Source organism: Passer montanus, unplaced genomic scaffold (genome assembly GCF_014805655.1).
Source record: "Passer montanus isolate IOZ18808 unplaced genomic scaffold, ASM1480565v1 scaffold179, whole genome shotgun sequence".
In the NCBI taxonomy this organism is placed as follows: domain Eukaryota; kingdom Metazoa; phylum Chordata; class Aves; order Passeriformes; family Passeridae; genus Passer; species Passer montanus.
The window spans coordinates 493,836-510,319 of NW_024365270.1; the positions used below are offsets into that span (position 1 = coordinate 493,836).

Here is a 16,484-nt window from a genome sequence, read left to right on the forward strand (position 1 = left end):
CGGCGGTGCCCGGCGCGGCCCGGGAGCCGCGGCCGGAGGGCGGCCGCGTGTCCGAGCAGCCCGAGGAGCGCAGGGAGGAGGTGGTGCTGCGGCAGAAGCCGCCCACGGGCCGCAAGGTGCCCGCGCCGCTGCGGCAGATGAACTTTGTGTTCCCCGAGGGGGTGAAGGAGAAGGACGTCTGTGACCCCGCCGGGGCCGCGGGCAGAGGGGACAGGCCGGGCAACGAGCGGCCGGGCCGGCGGGTGGCTCCCCTGGCGGCCCCCGAGGACTCGCTGGCCTCCATCCCCTTCATCGGTGAGTGGGGGGGCTCGCTGGTCACCTCCGGGAGGGGATTTGGGGTCAGGAGTCCAGAGCATCCATCTGTGGCCAGTGTGGAGATGGGAAGGGCTGGCAGCACCTTCAATGCCTGGAACCCCACAGTGCCCTGCACCCCACAGTGCCCCACACCCCACAGTGCCCCACACCCCACAGTGCCCTGCACCCCTCTGGATTTTCTGTCGGTGAGTGGGGGGGCTCGCTGGTCACCTCCGGGAGGGGATTTGGGAGGGCACGTTTGGGGTCAGGAGTCCAGAGCATCCATCTGTGGCCAGTGTGGAGATGGGAAGGGCTGGCAGCACCTTCAATGCCTGGAACCCCACAGTGCCCCGCACCCCACAGTGCCCCGCACCCCACAGTGCCCCACACCCCACAGTGCCCTGCACCCCTCTGGATTTTCTGTCCCCAAGCAGGCCCGGGGTTGGTGATGGGGTGCCACAGTTCGGGTTTCAGCACCCTCACCCTTTCCTCTTGCCCTGCACCCCTTGCCCAGCTGCTAGTGCCCCTTACTGGTGTGAACTGGAGCTCTGCATGCTCCTGCCCTGCTCCGAGGTGGGGACAGGGCTGTCCCTGTCCCTGTCCCTGTCTCACCTGGAGCTCCCTGCCCAGACCCAGCTGGGATTGGGAAGCCACAGCTCTGCCCTGTCACTGGATGGGATGGGGAGGGGAAGGAGCAGGGATGGGGGTCTCAGAGTCGCTGTGGGTGAGGGTCCGGCTGCCCCATCAGCTCCTCAGAAGCTCCGGGGGTCCCAGCAGGGCCTTCCCCTGCCCCAGACCCCCCTCCAACACTGCCCACGCCCCTCACAGACGAACCCACGAGCCCCAGCATCGACCTGAAGGCCAAGCACGTCCCGGCCTCCTCGGTGGTGTCCAGCGCCATGAACTCGGCGCCCGCCATGGCCACCAGCCCCGCGTCGCCCACCTTCGCCTTCGCCCTGTCCCGCCACTACTCCCAGGACTGCAGTAAGTGCTGGGGAGGGGGAACCGCCCCGGGAGCCTCGGAGGGGAGCAGCCCCCCGCCCCAGAGCCCTGCCCGGCGCTGAGCAGGGCGGGTCTGCCCCCTCCCCACCGCAGGCAGCATCAAGGCCGGCCGCCGCTCCTCCTACCTGCTGGCCATCACCACCGAGCGCTCCAAGTCCTGCGACGACGGTCTGAACGCATTTCGGGACGAGGGGAAGATCCTAAGGTAGGGCTGCAGCCCCCTCCCGGTCCCATGGCCCCCCAGTGCCACCCCCTCCCGCTGACGGGGGCTGCTCTCCCCCCAGGAGGATGCCCAGCCGGGTCCCCAGCCTCCGCATGCTGAGGAGCTTCTTCACCGATGGGGTGAGTGCCGCGCTGGGGGCTGCCCTAAAGGAACGGGGGGGTCCCTGGTGGACCAGGGATGGCCTCACCCCAACACCTCCCTCCGGCCCCTCGCAGTCTCTGGACAGCCTGGGCACGTCCGAAGACGCCCGTTCCAAAAGACACTCAACCTCCGACCTCTCGGACGTGCCGTTCAGCGCCGTGAGGAAGGAGGGCTGGCTCCACTGCAAGCAGATCCTCACCAAAAAGGGGAAGGTAGGCGGGGGGAGCCCGCAGCCCGGAGCCCCGCGGCCGCGGGGGCCGCTCCCTGAGGCCGGCGCTCCATCCCTTCTCCCCGCAGAAGGTCGGTGGAGGCATCCGGCAGTGGAAGCGCGTCTTCGCCGTGCTGCGCACCCACTCGCTGTACCTGTGCAAGGACAGGCGGGAGGCGGTGACCTGCGCCCCGGCCCCAGGTGAGGAGGAGCCGCCGATCAGCATCCAAGCGTGCCTGGTGGACATCTCCTACAGCGAGACCAAGAGGAAGCACGTCTTCCGCCTGACGACCGCTGACTTCTGTGAATATCTCTTTCAGGCAGAGGATCGGGAAGACATGCTGGCCTGGATCAAAGTCATCAGGGAGAACAGCAAGGCTGAGGGCGAGGTGAGAGCCACATGGGGCTCCCGGCTGCCTCTGGCTCTCCCGGCACTAACCGCCTCGGCTCTCTCCGGCTCTTTGCCTTGTGCTGCTTCCCCAGGCCGCGGCCAGGCCCGTGCCGTGCTCCCAGGGGTGCGCGGGGGCTCGTGGCTCCCAAGAAGAGCGTGGCCCCGTGGGCTCGGCCAGGGCAGGGTGCGCGGGACGCTCGGCAGAGGGGTCATGGCTCTGCAGGCAGGGCTGGCGCTGGATCCGCCGTGTCGGTGTTTGGTTGTGCGGTGGCAGAGGAGCCTGCGTGGCTCTGCCGAGGTCTGCTGTGGCTCGGCCAGGGCGTGTCCTGGCTTTGGTGAGGTGCGACGTGGCCGTGCCATGGTGTGATGTGTTCTCACCATGGTGTGATGTGGCTGTGCTGTGGTTTGACATGTCCCTGCCGTGGTTTGACGTGGCTGTGCTATGGTGTGGCCTGCCCCTGCCATGGTGCAATGTGGCTCTGCCATGGTTTGACGTGGTTCTGCCATGGTGTCTGTCCCTGTTGTGGTGTGGCCTGTCCCTGATGTGGTGTGGCCTGTCCCTGCCAGGTTTGACGTGGCTCTGCCTGGTTTGACGTGGCTCTGCGTGGTTTGACATGGCTCTGCGTGGTTTGATGTGGCTCTGCGTGGTTTAACATGGCTCTGCCTGGTTTGACATGGCTCTGCCTGGTTTGACGTGGCTCTGCCTGGTTTGACGTGGCTCTGTTCATGAGAAAGGGGCACGGTGCCCGTGTGGCGCTGCCGAGGCTGAGCCCTCCCTGGGCAGCCGTGGCTGTGTGAGGTTGCTGGGGTGTGAGATGGGCAGAGCCGCCCCGGGGCCGCTCTGGGCTCCAGCGGTGGATCCGGGGGATGGCTGTGCCAGCGCTGGGCTGGCCACATGGCTTGGTGGCTCGTTTTGGTGGCAGTGGTCACGCTGGGCTTGTGGCAGGCTCCGGCCCTGGAGGGTGCGTTGAGCTCGGAGTGGTCTCTGGCTGTCTGTGGCACAGCTCTGTGCCAGAGGGCACAGGGGGCTCTGCAGGGACGGTGCTGCCGGGTCAGAACCAGGTGGTGCTCCAAGGCTGGAACTGGATGGTGCTGCTGGGTTAGAACTGGACAGTGCTGCTGGGCTGGACCCAGACTGTGCTTCAAGGGTTGGACCTGGACAGTGCTGCTGGGTTAGAACTGGACAGTGCTGCTGGGCTGGACCCAGACTGTGCTTCAAGGGTTGGACCTGGATGGTGCTGCTGGGCTGGACCCAGATGGTGTTGCCGGGTTAGAACTGGATGGTGCTGCCAGGTCAGAATTGGACATTGCTGCTCGGTCAGAACTTGGTGGTGCTGCCGGGTCAGAACCGATGGTGTTGCTGTTCAGAACTGGACGGTGCTGCCGGGTCAGAACTGGTGCTCCAAGGCTGGAACACCTGCAGCTGTGCGGGCCAGCCCGGTGCTGCAGGGATGGCTCGGTGCCCGCGGGGGCTGCGCGGTGCCGCGGCGCGGGTCGGAGGAGGTGTGCGTGCTGTGGAAGGACACACCTGTGTCCAGCTCGGACCCTGCTCGCAGGCCTGGAGCCATGGACAGCAGCGGGGCTGTCCCGGGGCAGCGGGGACCTGGTGCTGCCCTTGCCTGGTGCCACCCGGCCCCACCTGGCACCCGGCAGAGCGTGGACTTGCCCGGGGGTGTCCGGTGGACGCGCTGCTCAAGCTCTCCCTTCCCCTCTTCTCTCTGCCTCCCCAGGACCCCGGTTTTGCCAGCCAAGCCCTTATCAGCAAGAAGTTAAACGACTACCGGAAAGTGAGGTACGGACCGGGGTGGTGGGCACCGAGACCCCGGGGTGTTGGTCACCCTGGGGTGACGGTGACGGAGCAAAGCCAGCGGCTCCCCGGATGGGGCGGTGACAGAAGAGCGGCCTGGGGTCAGCCACAGTGGCACCTGGCACTTGTAACGGGGCTTGGAGCAGCCTGGTGCTCCCCAGGCTCTCTGCAGGATGCCGGGAAGGCTGGGAGTGATGCTGGCAATGCTCACTGGGAGGTTTTGTGCCTGGCTGGTGCCCCTGGCCGTGCCCCACCTGAGCCCTCCCTGCTCTCCCTGCAGCCCTGCGGGCACCAAGCCCGACTCGTCGCCCAAGGGCCCTCGTGGGCTGGGGATCCGAGCCGAGTTCCTGAAGCAGACAGGAACCAGCGCGCCCCGGTCCCCCCGGCAGGACGCAGCTGTCACAAAAGGTGTGTGGGACACCCCAGAACAGCAAACCCGGGCTGCTCTGTGTCCCCCGGGGCTGCTGTGGTGCTTATCCCTGTAGGGCTGCTCCTCCCATTGACCCCAAGTGATCCTGTGGGTTTTTCCCCCCACCCCAGATGAAAGCAGCTCCCAGAAAGCCCCGTGGGGCATCAACATCATGAAGAAGAACAAGAAATCTGCCCCGCGCGCCTTCGGCGTCAGGCTGGAGGATTGTCAGCCTGCCCCGGACAACAAGGTAGGGCCGTGCCAGCACTGCCAGCCCTCGGGGACTCTGCACAGGCCTGGCACGCCCTGAGCCCGTCCCTGTCCCTGCAGAACGTGCCCCTGATCGTGGAAGCGTGCTGCAAGGTGGTGGAGGACCGGGGGCTGGAGTACATGGGCATCTACCGCGTGCCCGGCAACAACGCCGTGGTGTCCAGCCTGCAGGAGCAGCTCAACAAGGGAGCCACCGAGATCAACCTGCAGGACGAGGTGAGGGCAGGCCAGGTGATGTCCCCATGCCTGGCCCCATCCTGTCCCCATCCCTGTCATGCCTCTGGAATGTTCTGCTGGTCTGTGTCATCATCCCTGTCCCCATCATCATCCGTGTCCTTGTTATCATCCGTGTTCCTGTCATCATCCCTGTCCCCATCAACATCCTTGTCCCCACCATCCCTGCCTTCATCATCATTCCTGTCCCATCATCCTTGTCCCCATCATCATCCCTGTCCTTGTTATCATCCGTGTTCCTGTCATCACCCCTTTCCCCATCATCCTTGTCCTGTCATTCTTGTCCCCATTATCACAGTCCCATTATTGTCATCCCTGTCTCCATCACCATCCCTGTCCCTGTTATCCCTGTCCCTTCATCCTTGTCCCTGTCATCTCTGTCCCCATCATCATCCCTGTCCCATTGTTCCTGTCCCATTGTCCCTGTCCCTATCACCCCGTCCCATCATCCCTGTCCCCGTTGTCCCTGTCCCCATTGTCCCCTCCATCCCTGTCCCCTCCATCCCTGTCCCCTCTGTCCCTGTCCCCATTGTCCCCTCCATCCCTGTCCCCTCTGTCCCTGTCCCCTCCATCCCTGTCCCCTCTGTCCCCTCCATCCCTGTCCCCTCCATCCCTGTCCCCATTGTCCCCTCTGTCCCTGTCCCCTCCATTCCCGTTTCCATCCCCTGGAGCGGTGGCGCCGCCTGGCGGTCGCTGCCAGCCCTGTCGGTGACATCCTGGGGACACTTGTGTCCCCTTGCGTGTCGCCAGCCCCTGCGGGGGCTCGGGACCTTCCCTGCCTGTGCTGTCCGTGGTTTGGGGACTCCATCCCGCTGTCCCCTGGCTGTCCCTGGCTGTCCCTCTGAGCCTCCTGCTTTGTCCCCCGCAGCGGTGGCAGGACCTGAACGTCATCAGCAGTCTCCTGAAATCCTTCTTCCGAAAGCTGCCCGAGCCCCTCTTCACCGACGGTGAGTCCCTGTCCCCCGGGGCCACCAGAGCCCCAAACCCCACCCCCCTGTGTTGGGGACAGGCCCCCAGACCCAGTGACACAACCACCCCTGGTGGGGGACAATGCTGTCACCAAGGCCGCTTGTCCTTGTCTCTCCTTGCCCTGCAGTGGGACCAGCATTGAGACCCTTCCCCAGTATCTCCAGCGGGTTCATCCGGGGGTCCCTGACTCTGGGGGGGGTGGTGGCTGTCCCCTCCACACTGCTGTGACACCCTCATGTGCCACTTTCAGATAAATACAACGACTTTATCGAAGCCAACCGCATCGAAGATGCGAGCGAGAGGATGAGGACGCTGCGGAAGCTGGTAGGGACATGGGACATGGGACCCGGGCTGGGGTGGGGACACCGCCCTGGAGCCCCCCCTTGGGTGGGGACAGCGGGCACAGGGGTGACCCAATGCGTCCCCACAGATCCGGGACCTGCCAGGCCACTACTACGAGACCCTCAAATTCCTGGTGGGGCACCTGAAGACCATCGCTGACCACTCGGAGAAGAACAAGGTACGGACCCCCCACCCCGGGAATCTCCTGCCCCAGCTGGAGCCCCCCGGCCCGGGCTGGCTGCAGCTCTGAGCTGGCTCTGGGCGCAGATGGAGCCCCGGAACCTGGCGCTGGTGTTCGGCCCCACGCTGGTGCGAACGTCCGAGGACAACATGACCGACATGGTGACGCACATGCCCGACCGCTACAAGATCGTGGAGACCCTCATCCAGCACGTGAGTGGCACCCCTGGGTGGGCGGGGGGGCAGGAGCTGCACCCCAAAAAGGGGGACGGAGCTCCTGACCCCTGTCCCGTGTCCCCCACAGTCAGACTGGTTCTTCAGTGACAAGGAGGACAAGGGTGAGAAGGTGAGTCCTGTCCCTGCTCAGGGGGTCTCGCTGTGCAGACCCCCAGGTGGGAGCTGGGGGGCTCTTGGCAGTGCCCTGATCCCTTTTGTGCCCCTGCAGACCCCCGTGGATGAGAAGGAGGCTCAGTCCGTGCCCAACATCGAGTACCTGCTGCCCAACATCGGCAGGACCGCGGCACCCGGCGACGCCGCAGGTGAGGGGTGGCACCCGTGACATAGTCCCCTGCACTCCTGGCACCTCAGAGTGCCCCCCCGACTCTCTGTGCCCCCCACCCACATCCGTGGGCACGGCCACAGCCAACCTGTGTGTGCTGGAGCGGGACATCCCAGCGCCCTCCTCTCCAGAACTGGGAACAGCCCCTGGGGGTGCCCGAGGAGCCCCTGCCCTTGCCCCGTCCCCCTTCTCTCCGGTGGCCACTCCTTGTCCCCAGGGCAGCGCCCACCCCGCGGGACCCCCGCCCATGCCCGCGCTGCCCCCCTGGAGGCCGGGAGCCTTTGACGTTGGACTGATTTCTTACCTTCTTTCCTTGAACTTCTCTGTGCTGTCCTCTTCCTCCTCCTCCTCCTCCTCTTCCTCCTGCAGCGGATCTCCTCGAGAGCTAGAGCGGGTACAGTCTGATCCCGGGTGCATTGCTCACGCACTAACCCCTGGGGGACCACGAGAGAGGGGGAGCAGGGGGACACCGGGAGGGGAGGGGACGCTGTCCTGCCTGGCACTGTCCCCAGGGTCCCCGACACCGGCAGGGGAGCCCCAGATCCTTCTCACTCTGCTTCTCCTTGGCCAGTGCCTGTGGTGGCACCCCGCTGCAGGGGTGCGTGTGGGGTGTCCCAGAACCCTCAGGTTCGGGGGTGTGGGGTTCCCAAAGCCCCGGGGAGGGTCAGCACCCCCTTTCTGCCTCCCCCTCTCTCGTTGTCAGCGCTGCTAACCCCGTCCCGGGCATGCAGGGCGGGAGAGGGGTCTGTGTCCTGTCCTTGTCCTTCACACTGCGGCAGCAGAGCCAGGGCTGCCTGTCCTCTCTGTGTCCCCTCTGTGTCCCCTCTTTACCCGGTAACCCCCCGGCCTGTCCAGCCCCCTCCGGCCCAGCCCCGAGGCTGGCTGTGGCACCGAGCCCCTCCCTGCCCTCCCTCCCGGTGACGCGGCGGTGGCAGCGCCCTGTCCCTGTCCCCTCCGTGCCCCGTGGCCGCGGGAGGGTTGGGGTCCCACCGCGGGGGTCCCGGCTGTGTGTCCCGGCGGTGTGTGCCTGCGTGTGTCCCCCTTGTCCCCACTCCTCACCCTGGGTGAGGCGAGCAATGCCAGGGACCCCCCCGCGACCAGCGGAGCCCCTCCCGGCCTGTGCAGCCGGAGTGACAGCCCCGGCATGGCCCCGTCCTGGTTTGGGGGAACGGAGCAGCGTCCCCAGAGAGACCCCAGACCCCTCCCCAGCACCTTCCCCTGCCGGGACCCCTCTAACCCTGCTCTCCCCTCTGCTTTCCAGGCTCCACCCGCAGCGGCTCCGCCAAACCGAAGGTGAGCGGGGTCCGGGGCTGGGGCTGGCAGGGTGGGCGCGCGGGGATGGGGACACTCAGCCCGTCCGTGTCACCGCCACCCCTGACCCCGCTGTCCCCGCGCTCCCAGGGCACGTGGCCGTCGCGCAAAGCGCCGCCGCACCGGGAGCTCCTCGCCATCCCCTTCGTCTCGGCCGCCGCCCGCAAGAGGAAGAAGAGGAGAGAGGCCGAAGGCGTTGGGAGCAGCACCGACGACGACGCGGAGCGCAGGGACGGCCCGGGCCGGCAGCAGGAGCAGGAGGGCCCCGCGGTGACCCCCGGCAAAGCCCCCCGCGGCACCAGCACCGGCCCCGCCGGGATGGAGCGGGAGTGCTCCGCCGATCCCGCGGGCAGCGGCTCCGAGCCGGCCCCCGACGCCCGCTCCATCGTGTCCGGCTACTCCACGCTGTCCACCATGGACCGCAGCCTGTGCTCCGAGGCGCACTCGGTGGCCGGGAGCCGCGGGGAGGAGGCGGATGACGAGCGCAGCGAGCTCAGCCACATGGAGACGGACACGGAGAGCCGCGAGGGAGCGCGGCCGCGGGCCGGGCCGGGGACAGGCGACGAGGACAAGCCACCCCCGGGCCGCCCCTCCTTCAGCTCGCACCGCCTGATCCAGTGCGACACGCTGGCCCGCAGGAAGCTGGCGCGGCCGCGGCCGGCCGGGGACAGCGCGGGGGTGGCCAGCGGCGACGAGCTGAGCTGGGTGGCCCCCGGGCGAGCGTCGCTGCGGGAGCAGCTCCGGCAGCACCTGCGGGGCTCCGCCGATGACACGGGGGTCCGCCTGCGCCGGGCGCACTCCCCCGAGACCCGCCGCAGGAAGAGCAGCTGGCGGCGGCACACCGTGGTGGTGCCCGGCGGCCTCAAGGACCTCAACTTCAACGAGTGGAAGGAGCCGCGGGGGCGCGAGGGGACGCCGGCAGCCTGTCGCGACAAGGACTCGGGGCTCAGCAGCCTGGAGTCCACCAAAGCCCGGCCCACGGCTGCCGCCCCGCCTGGCGCTGCTGGCCCGGGCACGGCCCCCGAGAGCCCCCCGGGCAGCTTCCCGCAGTGCCTGTGACCCCCGGGCGCTGCTCAGCTGAGGACTGTCCCTTGTCCCCGTATTTAATTGTGCTCCGGACGAGCTGCCGGTGTTATTTAACGGGTCCGTGTGGGGACAAAGCCACCCGGTGCCCCCCGCTCTGGGGAGCAGTGGCGGTGCCCCAGCCCCCGGGCGGTGCCAGGAGGGGCGTGCGGCTCACGGGGACTGTCCCCAGGGGTGGCCCCGCTGTCCCCAGCCGCGGCGGAGCGAAGTGCGGGCACTTCCCTGGGGCTGCGGCTGCTGCGGCCGGGACCTGCCCGGGATGGGGACGCTGGGGACACTGGGGACCTCGGTGTTACTGACCCTTCCTCCAGGGGACCCTGGGGACATCAGGGTCAGAGACCCCTGTGAGAGGGACCCTGGGGACATCAGGGTCAGAGACCCTTGCTCTGGGGACCCTGGGGACATCAGGGTTGGGGACATCAGACTGCGAGACACCTGCCCTCAATGACAGACCCCTGTCCCGGGGACTCTCCATGCCCTGAGGACCTTGGGGGTCCCCTCTCAGGGACCCCTCCCCATGTGCCAGGGTCCCTTGGGGACCTCAGCGCTGTCACCCTCACCTGGGGGGGCTCTGCTGAGCGGGGGCAGCCGGGGAGGGGGTGGCACTGAGGGGGACACCCGGCGGCGGGGGGGACACTGCCACCTTTTACCCCCCCGAGCTGCGCGTGGCACGTCCGGGGGTGTCCCTGTCCCCTCCCATGGCTGTCCCCTTCCTGCCCCCCAGGCCAGAAGCACTTTAGGAAGGGAGTTTGGGGACCCCCGGCCTGGCCATGCGGGGACACAAGTGCCACCACCTCGGTGGCCTGGTGTCGCACCCTGTCGCCGTCTCTCCGTGTCGTTCTCATACGTTATGCAAGTATTTGCTGTAAAGTCGTTCGTTTTTCTTTTCTTTTTGATTTTTTGGGGTTGTTTTTTGTTCGTTTCCCCCTGTAAATACCGGCCCTGCCCGTGTAACATATCCCAAAGGATTTATAAGGATTTTTTAAGAAGTTTTGCTCAGCGGAAAGGCCAGCCCCGAGCAGGGGACGTGCTGGACCAGTGGTGACTTTTTAAAACCCTCCTGCATGTCCCCCCCAAACCCCTTCCCACCCCATTCCCGGCCCCGTCGGGATCTGCAAAACTGCAAAAAAAAATCCCCAAACCAACCCAAAAAAAATCCCCCTGCTTTGCCCCCCCTACCTCCAGTCTATGTATTGGAAATAAACTGGTTATTCAAAATTTTTTTGGTATTAATTCCCTTTTTTTTTTGGTGGGCAGGGACCTCAAATTCCTGGTGCTGGGAATTTCTGTTCCTGGATTTATCCATGGGAGGATAAATCGCATTTTTCTCTGAGTCTGTGGGGAGGAAATAACAGAACTGGGGATGCCCCATCCCCATCAAAATTCTCAATTTTCAATTTATCAGATTTCTCTATTTCTCAAATTTCTCAATTTCTCAAAATTTAGGGAGGGGGGTAAAAATGAGGGGAAAAATCGCCAGAAAAAGACAGAAAAAGAGGCAAAAAAAAAAAAAAAAGGGAAAAAAAAAAAAAAAAAGGTAATTTTATTAAAGCCAGACACTCTGATAGAAAAGAAAAATTATAAAGGGAAAAAGGAAAATAATAAAAAGCAACCCTTTTGTCACGGGAATTACAACGGTCACACACAACTACCCATGGCATCCACGGTGACACGGGGACACAGCGGGGGGGTGGCACAGGGTGGGGGCGTCCCCTCCCTCCCCTCCCCCGCTTTCCCCCTGTGCGAGGCTTTTTTTTTTTTTTTACATTTTTCTTCATTTTTTTCTTTTTTTTTTCCCTCCATTTTTCAACTCTTTTTTTTTTGTACTTTTTGTTCCTTTTATTTTTCCTTTTTAAAACAGTTCACGAGAAAATTCATGCGGAAGAGAGAGAGAGAGAGAGAGACACACGACGGTCAGGAAACCCAAAACAGCCTCTAAGGAGAACCAGAAATTCCTTGTTTTTCTTTTTTTTTTGGCGTTTTTTTCGCTTTTTCTGCTCAGTTCGTCCTTTTTATTTTGTCCTTTTCAGAGTCGTAGCCTTTTTGTTTGTTTGTTTGTTTTGAAACAACATCCAGACGAGTAAAGCGGGGAGCGCATGCAGCGGGCGCCTCCGGCACATGCACGATGCAGGCAGCGCTTGGCTTTGGGCTTTTTTTGGCATTTTTACACATTTTCCTCTTTTTTTTTAAATAATTTTTAAAATATTTTTTCCCGGTCTGAACCAGGAGTTGTTTTGTTGTTAGTTTTGATTTTTTTTTTGGTTTTTTTTGTTGTTGTCTTCTTGCTTCAGCGAGGGATTTGCGCGATGCCATGAAGGGGACGGACGCACACGCACGCGGGGACACAGCCGGGAAAAGGGGACACGGGGGGGGTTGGGGACAGCTTGGGACCTGCCGCCCCCTCACCCGGCGGTGCCACCGCCTGGTTTGTCACTGTCACCTCCCTGAGGGACACCGGGCTGGGGACAGAGTGGGAAAAGTGTCACCCCAAAATCGGTGACAGCTTGGGGACACCGGGGTGGGGACACTCAGGACAGCCCCCTCCAGCGTCATTTTTGGGGGTGTCTCCATAGAGGGTGGCAATTGTCACCTCCTCGCGTCATTTCTGTGCGTGTCACCACAAGGGTGGCAATTGTCACTTCCCGTGACATTTTTGAGGGTGTCATGGAGGAGGATGGCATTGTCTGGGTGTCCCCACGGGGGTGGCATTGTCGCCTCCATGTTGGTGTCCCCACGGGGGTGGCACTGTCACCTCTGTCTGGGTGTCCCCACGGGGGTGGCATTGTCGCCTCTGTCTGGGTGTCCCCACGGGGGTGGCATTGTCGCCTCCAGCCAGCAGAGCTCGGGAGCTGTCACCGCGCCCCCCTCGGGTGACACAAGGTGACAGAAGGTGACAGCGCGGGGCAGGGGAGGGGACAGCGCCAGGTGCCACCACCCGCCCGGCCCCGGAGCTGCGGCTTTGCTACAGAGAATTCACTTTGGTGCCGAGAACAGAAATGAATTAAAAACGAAATTCCAAACGCGTCAGGGGCTGCTATTGCTGCGGGCACGGGGGGACGGGCGGGGTCCCCGGGGCCACCTGGGGCCACCTGGGGACGGCTGGGGACAGCTGGGGACAAGGAGAGAGGGCGGGGACTCAGCGCGAGGGCGACGAAGCCGCCCTGGGAACCACAGGAGCTCTAAACCTAAGCAGGGATTTTAAATCCACCCCCTAAATAATACCGGACGTGATTTATTTATTTCTCTTCTTTTTCCTTTTTTTTTTTAGTTTTTTTTTTTTTTAGGTTTTTTTCCCCTCTTTAAATATTTATATATAGATTTATATTACGTATATTATATATATATAATATGTAAATATATTTTTTAAAACAATATAAAATGTTAAGACACTTCACTTAAATGTAAAGAGTTGCTTTTTTTGCAATCCAAAGAAATTGCATCATGATTTTTTTTCTTTTTTTTCCTTTCTTTTTTTTGGTCTTTTTTTTTTATTTGGTTTTTGTTCTTTTTTGTGTGTGTTTTCTCTTTGTTATTCAAAAAAAGGCTCTCGTTTCTTCTGTACAAAAATGATCGAGATACAAAAATCAAAAAAAATTAAAAAAAAAACAGAACAAAAAAATCAGAGGAGGGGGGAAAAGGAAGAAAAAAGGAATTGAAATTGAAAAAAACCCCGAAAATAATCAACCCAAGGACGAAACAGAGAACGGAAGGAGTGACTGGATCTCGTGCTGCACACGCAGAGCACACGCACACACACACCTGGGCACAGCTGGGCACACCTGGGGTACATATGGGTACACGTGGCCACACCTGGAGCACACCTGGGCACACCTGGGCACACCTGGGCACAGGTAGGTACAGCTAGGGCACACCTGGGGTGTACCTGTGGCACACCTGGGTGCACTTGTGGCACACCTGGGCACACCTGGGCGCACCTGGGCACACCTGGGCACACCTGGGCGCACCCGCGGCCCCTCTCCCCCCAGGCTGGCCGGGCCGGGGCTGCTCCCCCGGGGCTCCGGGTCCCGCCCCGCCCGCTCGTCCCCACCGGGAGGGGACGGAGCCGCGGCCGGGTGACCCCCCCGGCATCACCGCGCCCCCCCGGCCGCTCGCTCACGGACCCCTCCTCAATTCACACCCGCGCCCTGCGGCCCCTGCGGCACTCGCGGGGACCCCCCGGCCCCCCTGGAGGGGACGCGGCGGCGGCGGCGCCCCGGGATGTCGCCGAGTCCCGGGATGTTCCCGAGTCCCGGGATGTCCCCGAGCCCCGGGATGTCCCCGAGCCCCGGGATGTCGCCGAGCCCTCGGCGCCGCCCGCCACCCACCGGCGAGCCCTGGCCGGAGCTGTCCTCTCCTCCTGCGGGGACAACGCGGCCGCTGCCGGGGCGCTCGGGGGTCGCTCCGGGGGTCGCTCCCGGGGTCGCTGCTTCCCGATTTTCCGCGCGGCGGGAGCTGGAAGCTGCTCCTGGCTGGACGCTGGTGGGGGGAAGCTCTGAGAGCTCTTAAATAAACAGAAAAGAACCAAAAAAATCCAAAAGAAAGAGGGGAGGGGAAAAGGGGGGAAAAAGAGGGGAGGGACCAAACCAACAGCGATCCAAAGGGGAGGGGAAAAAAGGAGAAAAAGAGGGAAAAAAGAGAGAGAGAGAGAAACAGAAAGTGGCTGGTTGGCCATGGCGGGGCGGGGGACACACGGGTCGGGCCGAGGCGCGGCACAGGCGACACAACAAAAGTTCTTTTGGCAGAGCGGAGGCGACAAAAACATGGATCGAACAGAAAGAGGAGGGGAACAGAGGCGGCGGATTCCCTCCGGAGCGCCTCAAGGAGAAGCCAAGTCGCAGGGAGGAAGAGGAGCCCCAGGAAGAGGAGGAGGAGCCCCCCGGAGCAGGAGAGCGGCCGGGCGGAGCTGGCAGGGGCGCTCAGAATGAGATGGAGGAGTTCCTGGCCCCAAAGGAAGTCAATACGGGGATGGAGGTTCTGCCCGCTGCGGGTTTTTCTGAGACCGTGGGGGAGGTCTCACTGGCCTCTTTAGATGGTCTAGTGGCCTGGAAAGAAAAGCAAGATTCAAGGAGGACGAGGAGGAGGAGAAAGGGGCGGAAAGTCCAGAGATAAATAAAAGAAAAAGCTTTAAAAAAAAAGAAAGACGAAAGAAAGGAATTTAAAAAAAAAAGGGAAAAATCCAACAGAAACAAGGACAGGAAAAACCCAAAAACAACCGAGAAGCAAAGGGAGCTCGCTCAGAAGCAGCGCTGAGTCAGGCCTGAGGTCAAGCAGCTGGAAAAGGGCACAGAGAGCACGACACGAGCGGGTCCCGCGTGTCACTGCGCGGGCAGGACGGACGGACGGACGGACGGGCACGCGGAGGACACACAGGCACACACAGCCGGGGTCACAGGGGACATGGGGGAGGCACAGGGGGGACAAGAAGGGCGGCGTTAGAGCGGGCACAGCCCCCGGGGCAGCGCCCGAGGGTGGCAGTGCCCACCCCGTCCCTGTCCCTGTCCCTGTCCCCGTCCCTGTCCCCGTCCCTGTCCCTGTCCCCGTCCCTGTCCCCGTCCCTGTCCCTGTCCCCATCCCTGTCCCCGTCCCTGTCCCCGCCGTGCCAGGGGGGCACAGCACGGCCCGCCCCGGCTCGGGAGCGACGCTGAGAATCCCCCAGGGATGAGGAGAGGGATCCAGGATCCTCCAGCCCCGCCGTGCCCCCAGGGAGGGGAGGAGGGGGGTGGGACACCCCCAAACCCTGCACGGGGACTAAAGTGACACGGGAACGTCCTGCTGAGGCCACCCCAGCGAGGGCCACCGAGGTGTCACCGAGGCGGTGACATTGCACGGCCGGGGCTGGGCTGCCGGGGGGTTCCAGGGGAGGGGACCTGGTGGCCTCATGGGGTCAGGAGAGGCTTCCCAGCCCCTCAGGTGGGTCCGGTGTGCAGAGCAGGGAGGGAGCCCCCTGCCCCTCCTGATTCCACGGGGTGGGACAACCCCGCACGCCAGAGGGGACACTCAGGGACACCCTGAGCTCGAGGACCTCAAAAACACTCCAAAACCCTCTAAAAACCTCAAAAAAACTTCCAAAACCCTACAAAAACCTCAAAAAAAGTGGCCGTGATCCCCTGGCATGAGCCCCGTGCCAGCCGGGAATGCACGGCCCGCACTGGGGTGACAGCAGGGACAGAGGGGGGGAGCCCCGGAGCTGCCCCCGGGGTGGGGAGGGGTCAGCGCTGGCTGCTGGCTGCTCGGGGTGCTCCATCCCACCCCAAAACGCTTCTCTTGCAGCTGCTGTGGCCGGCTCACCCTGTCCCCGCAGTGCCACCACCCCGCCTGGGACACCCACAAGCTGCTTCTTTGGGTGCTCGGGGGGTCCCGGCTCCCCAAAACCTCCCCAGGTAGGGAATCCCCATCCCCAGAGCTCATCAGTGCAGCCGAGGAGGTGGCACTGTCCCCCGGGGCGAGGGGACAGCGCCGGGGCTCAGCCACCCCCCCAGGGTGACAGCCGGCGCTGGGACAAGCGCGGCCTCAGCCTCACCCCACAGCGAGGATGAGTTTGTGACCCTCTGGTGCCCCTGTCCCACCCAGGGCGGGCACAGAGCGTGACCAGAGCCCCTCCCCACCGCCACCACCGCGTCCCTTTGTCCCCAGCCCGGCTCGGCCAAAGCCAGGAAGGCACCGAGGAAGAGAGAACGCAGTCCCAAAACTCATCCCGCGGGCTGTGCCCGGCCCGGGCCGTGCCCCAGGGCGCTGCCAGCGCGGCCCTGGCGGCTCTAGGGGTGCAGTACCTGCTGCTGGCCCTGGATCCGCATGTACTCCATGCGCTGCTTGATGTGCTTGCCCTTGTCGGGGCTGCCCTGCTGGCCCTGCTTCAGCCGCGACGCCGGGTTCACCACCTTCATGGCCGGGATGGAGACGCCACCGCTCTGCCGGGACACAAAACCCGCGAGGAAAAGGGTTAAAACGGGCCGGCGGAGCCCCCGCGGCACCGCTGGGTGCCTGGAGCTGCGCCACCCCTGCCAGCACAGCCCGTGGGCACAAGGCCGGGCCAGGACCGGGCCACCGGCTCGCCCTGAGCT

General features: G+C 63.6%; 2 protein-coding genes across 6 annotated transcripts in view; one reads left to right on the top strand and one right to left on the bottom strand.

The window, feature by feature from the left end:
- Window positions 1–10,621, top strand: part of ARHGAP23 (Rho GTPase activating protein 23) — an 18,687-nt gene extending 8,066 nt beyond the window's left edge. The window contains 18 exon segments of the mRNA XM_039704697.1: window positions 1–294; window positions 1,123–1,278; window positions 1,390–1,501; window positions 1,581–1,638; window positions 1,735–1,872; window positions 1,958–2,257; window positions 3,990–4,051; window positions 4,347–4,474; window positions 4,607–4,725; window positions 4,806–4,961; window positions 5,848–5,926; window positions 6,199–6,272; window positions 6,379–6,468; window positions 6,558–6,683; window positions 6,775–6,816; window positions 6,916–7,009; window positions 8,291–8,322; window positions 8,431–10,621. The exon segment at window positions 1–294 is cut by the window's left edge and continues 813 nt beyond it. Of these exon segments, the coding sequence (XP_039560631.1) occupies window positions 1–294; window positions 1,123–1,278; window positions 1,390–1,501; window positions 1,581–1,638; window positions 1,735–1,872; window positions 1,958–2,257; window positions 3,990–4,051; window positions 4,347–4,474; window positions 4,607–4,725; window positions 4,806–4,961; window positions 5,848–5,926; window positions 6,199–6,272; window positions 6,379–6,468; window positions 6,558–6,683; window positions 6,775–6,816; window positions 6,916–7,009; window positions 8,291–8,322; window positions 8,431–9,399 (3,029 nt within the window). The 3' untranslated portion in view covers window positions 9,400–10,621.
- Window positions 10,622–10,951: 330 nt separating this feature from the next.
- SRCIN1 (SRC kinase signaling inhibitor 1) overlaps window positions 10,952–16,484 on the bottom strand; it is a 46,759-nt gene continuing 41,226 nt past the window's right edge. For 2 of the 5 annotated variants that reach the window (XM_039704688.1, XM_039704689.1), the window contains 3 exons: window positions 16,194–16,331; window positions 13,359–13,924; window positions 10,952–13,264 (listed from right to left, as the gene is read on the bottom strand). In XM_039704688.1, the coding sequence (XP_039560622.1) occupies window positions 13,556–13,924; window positions 16,194–16,331 (507 nt within the window). In that variant the 3' untranslated portion in view covers window positions 10,952–13,264; window positions 13,359–13,555. Of the gene's footprint in view, window positions 13,265–13,358; window positions 14,466–16,193; window positions 16,332–16,484 lie in introns of those variants that run through there. The other 3 variants (XM_039704691.1, XM_039704690.1, XM_039704687.1) reach the window with 2 other exon arrangements.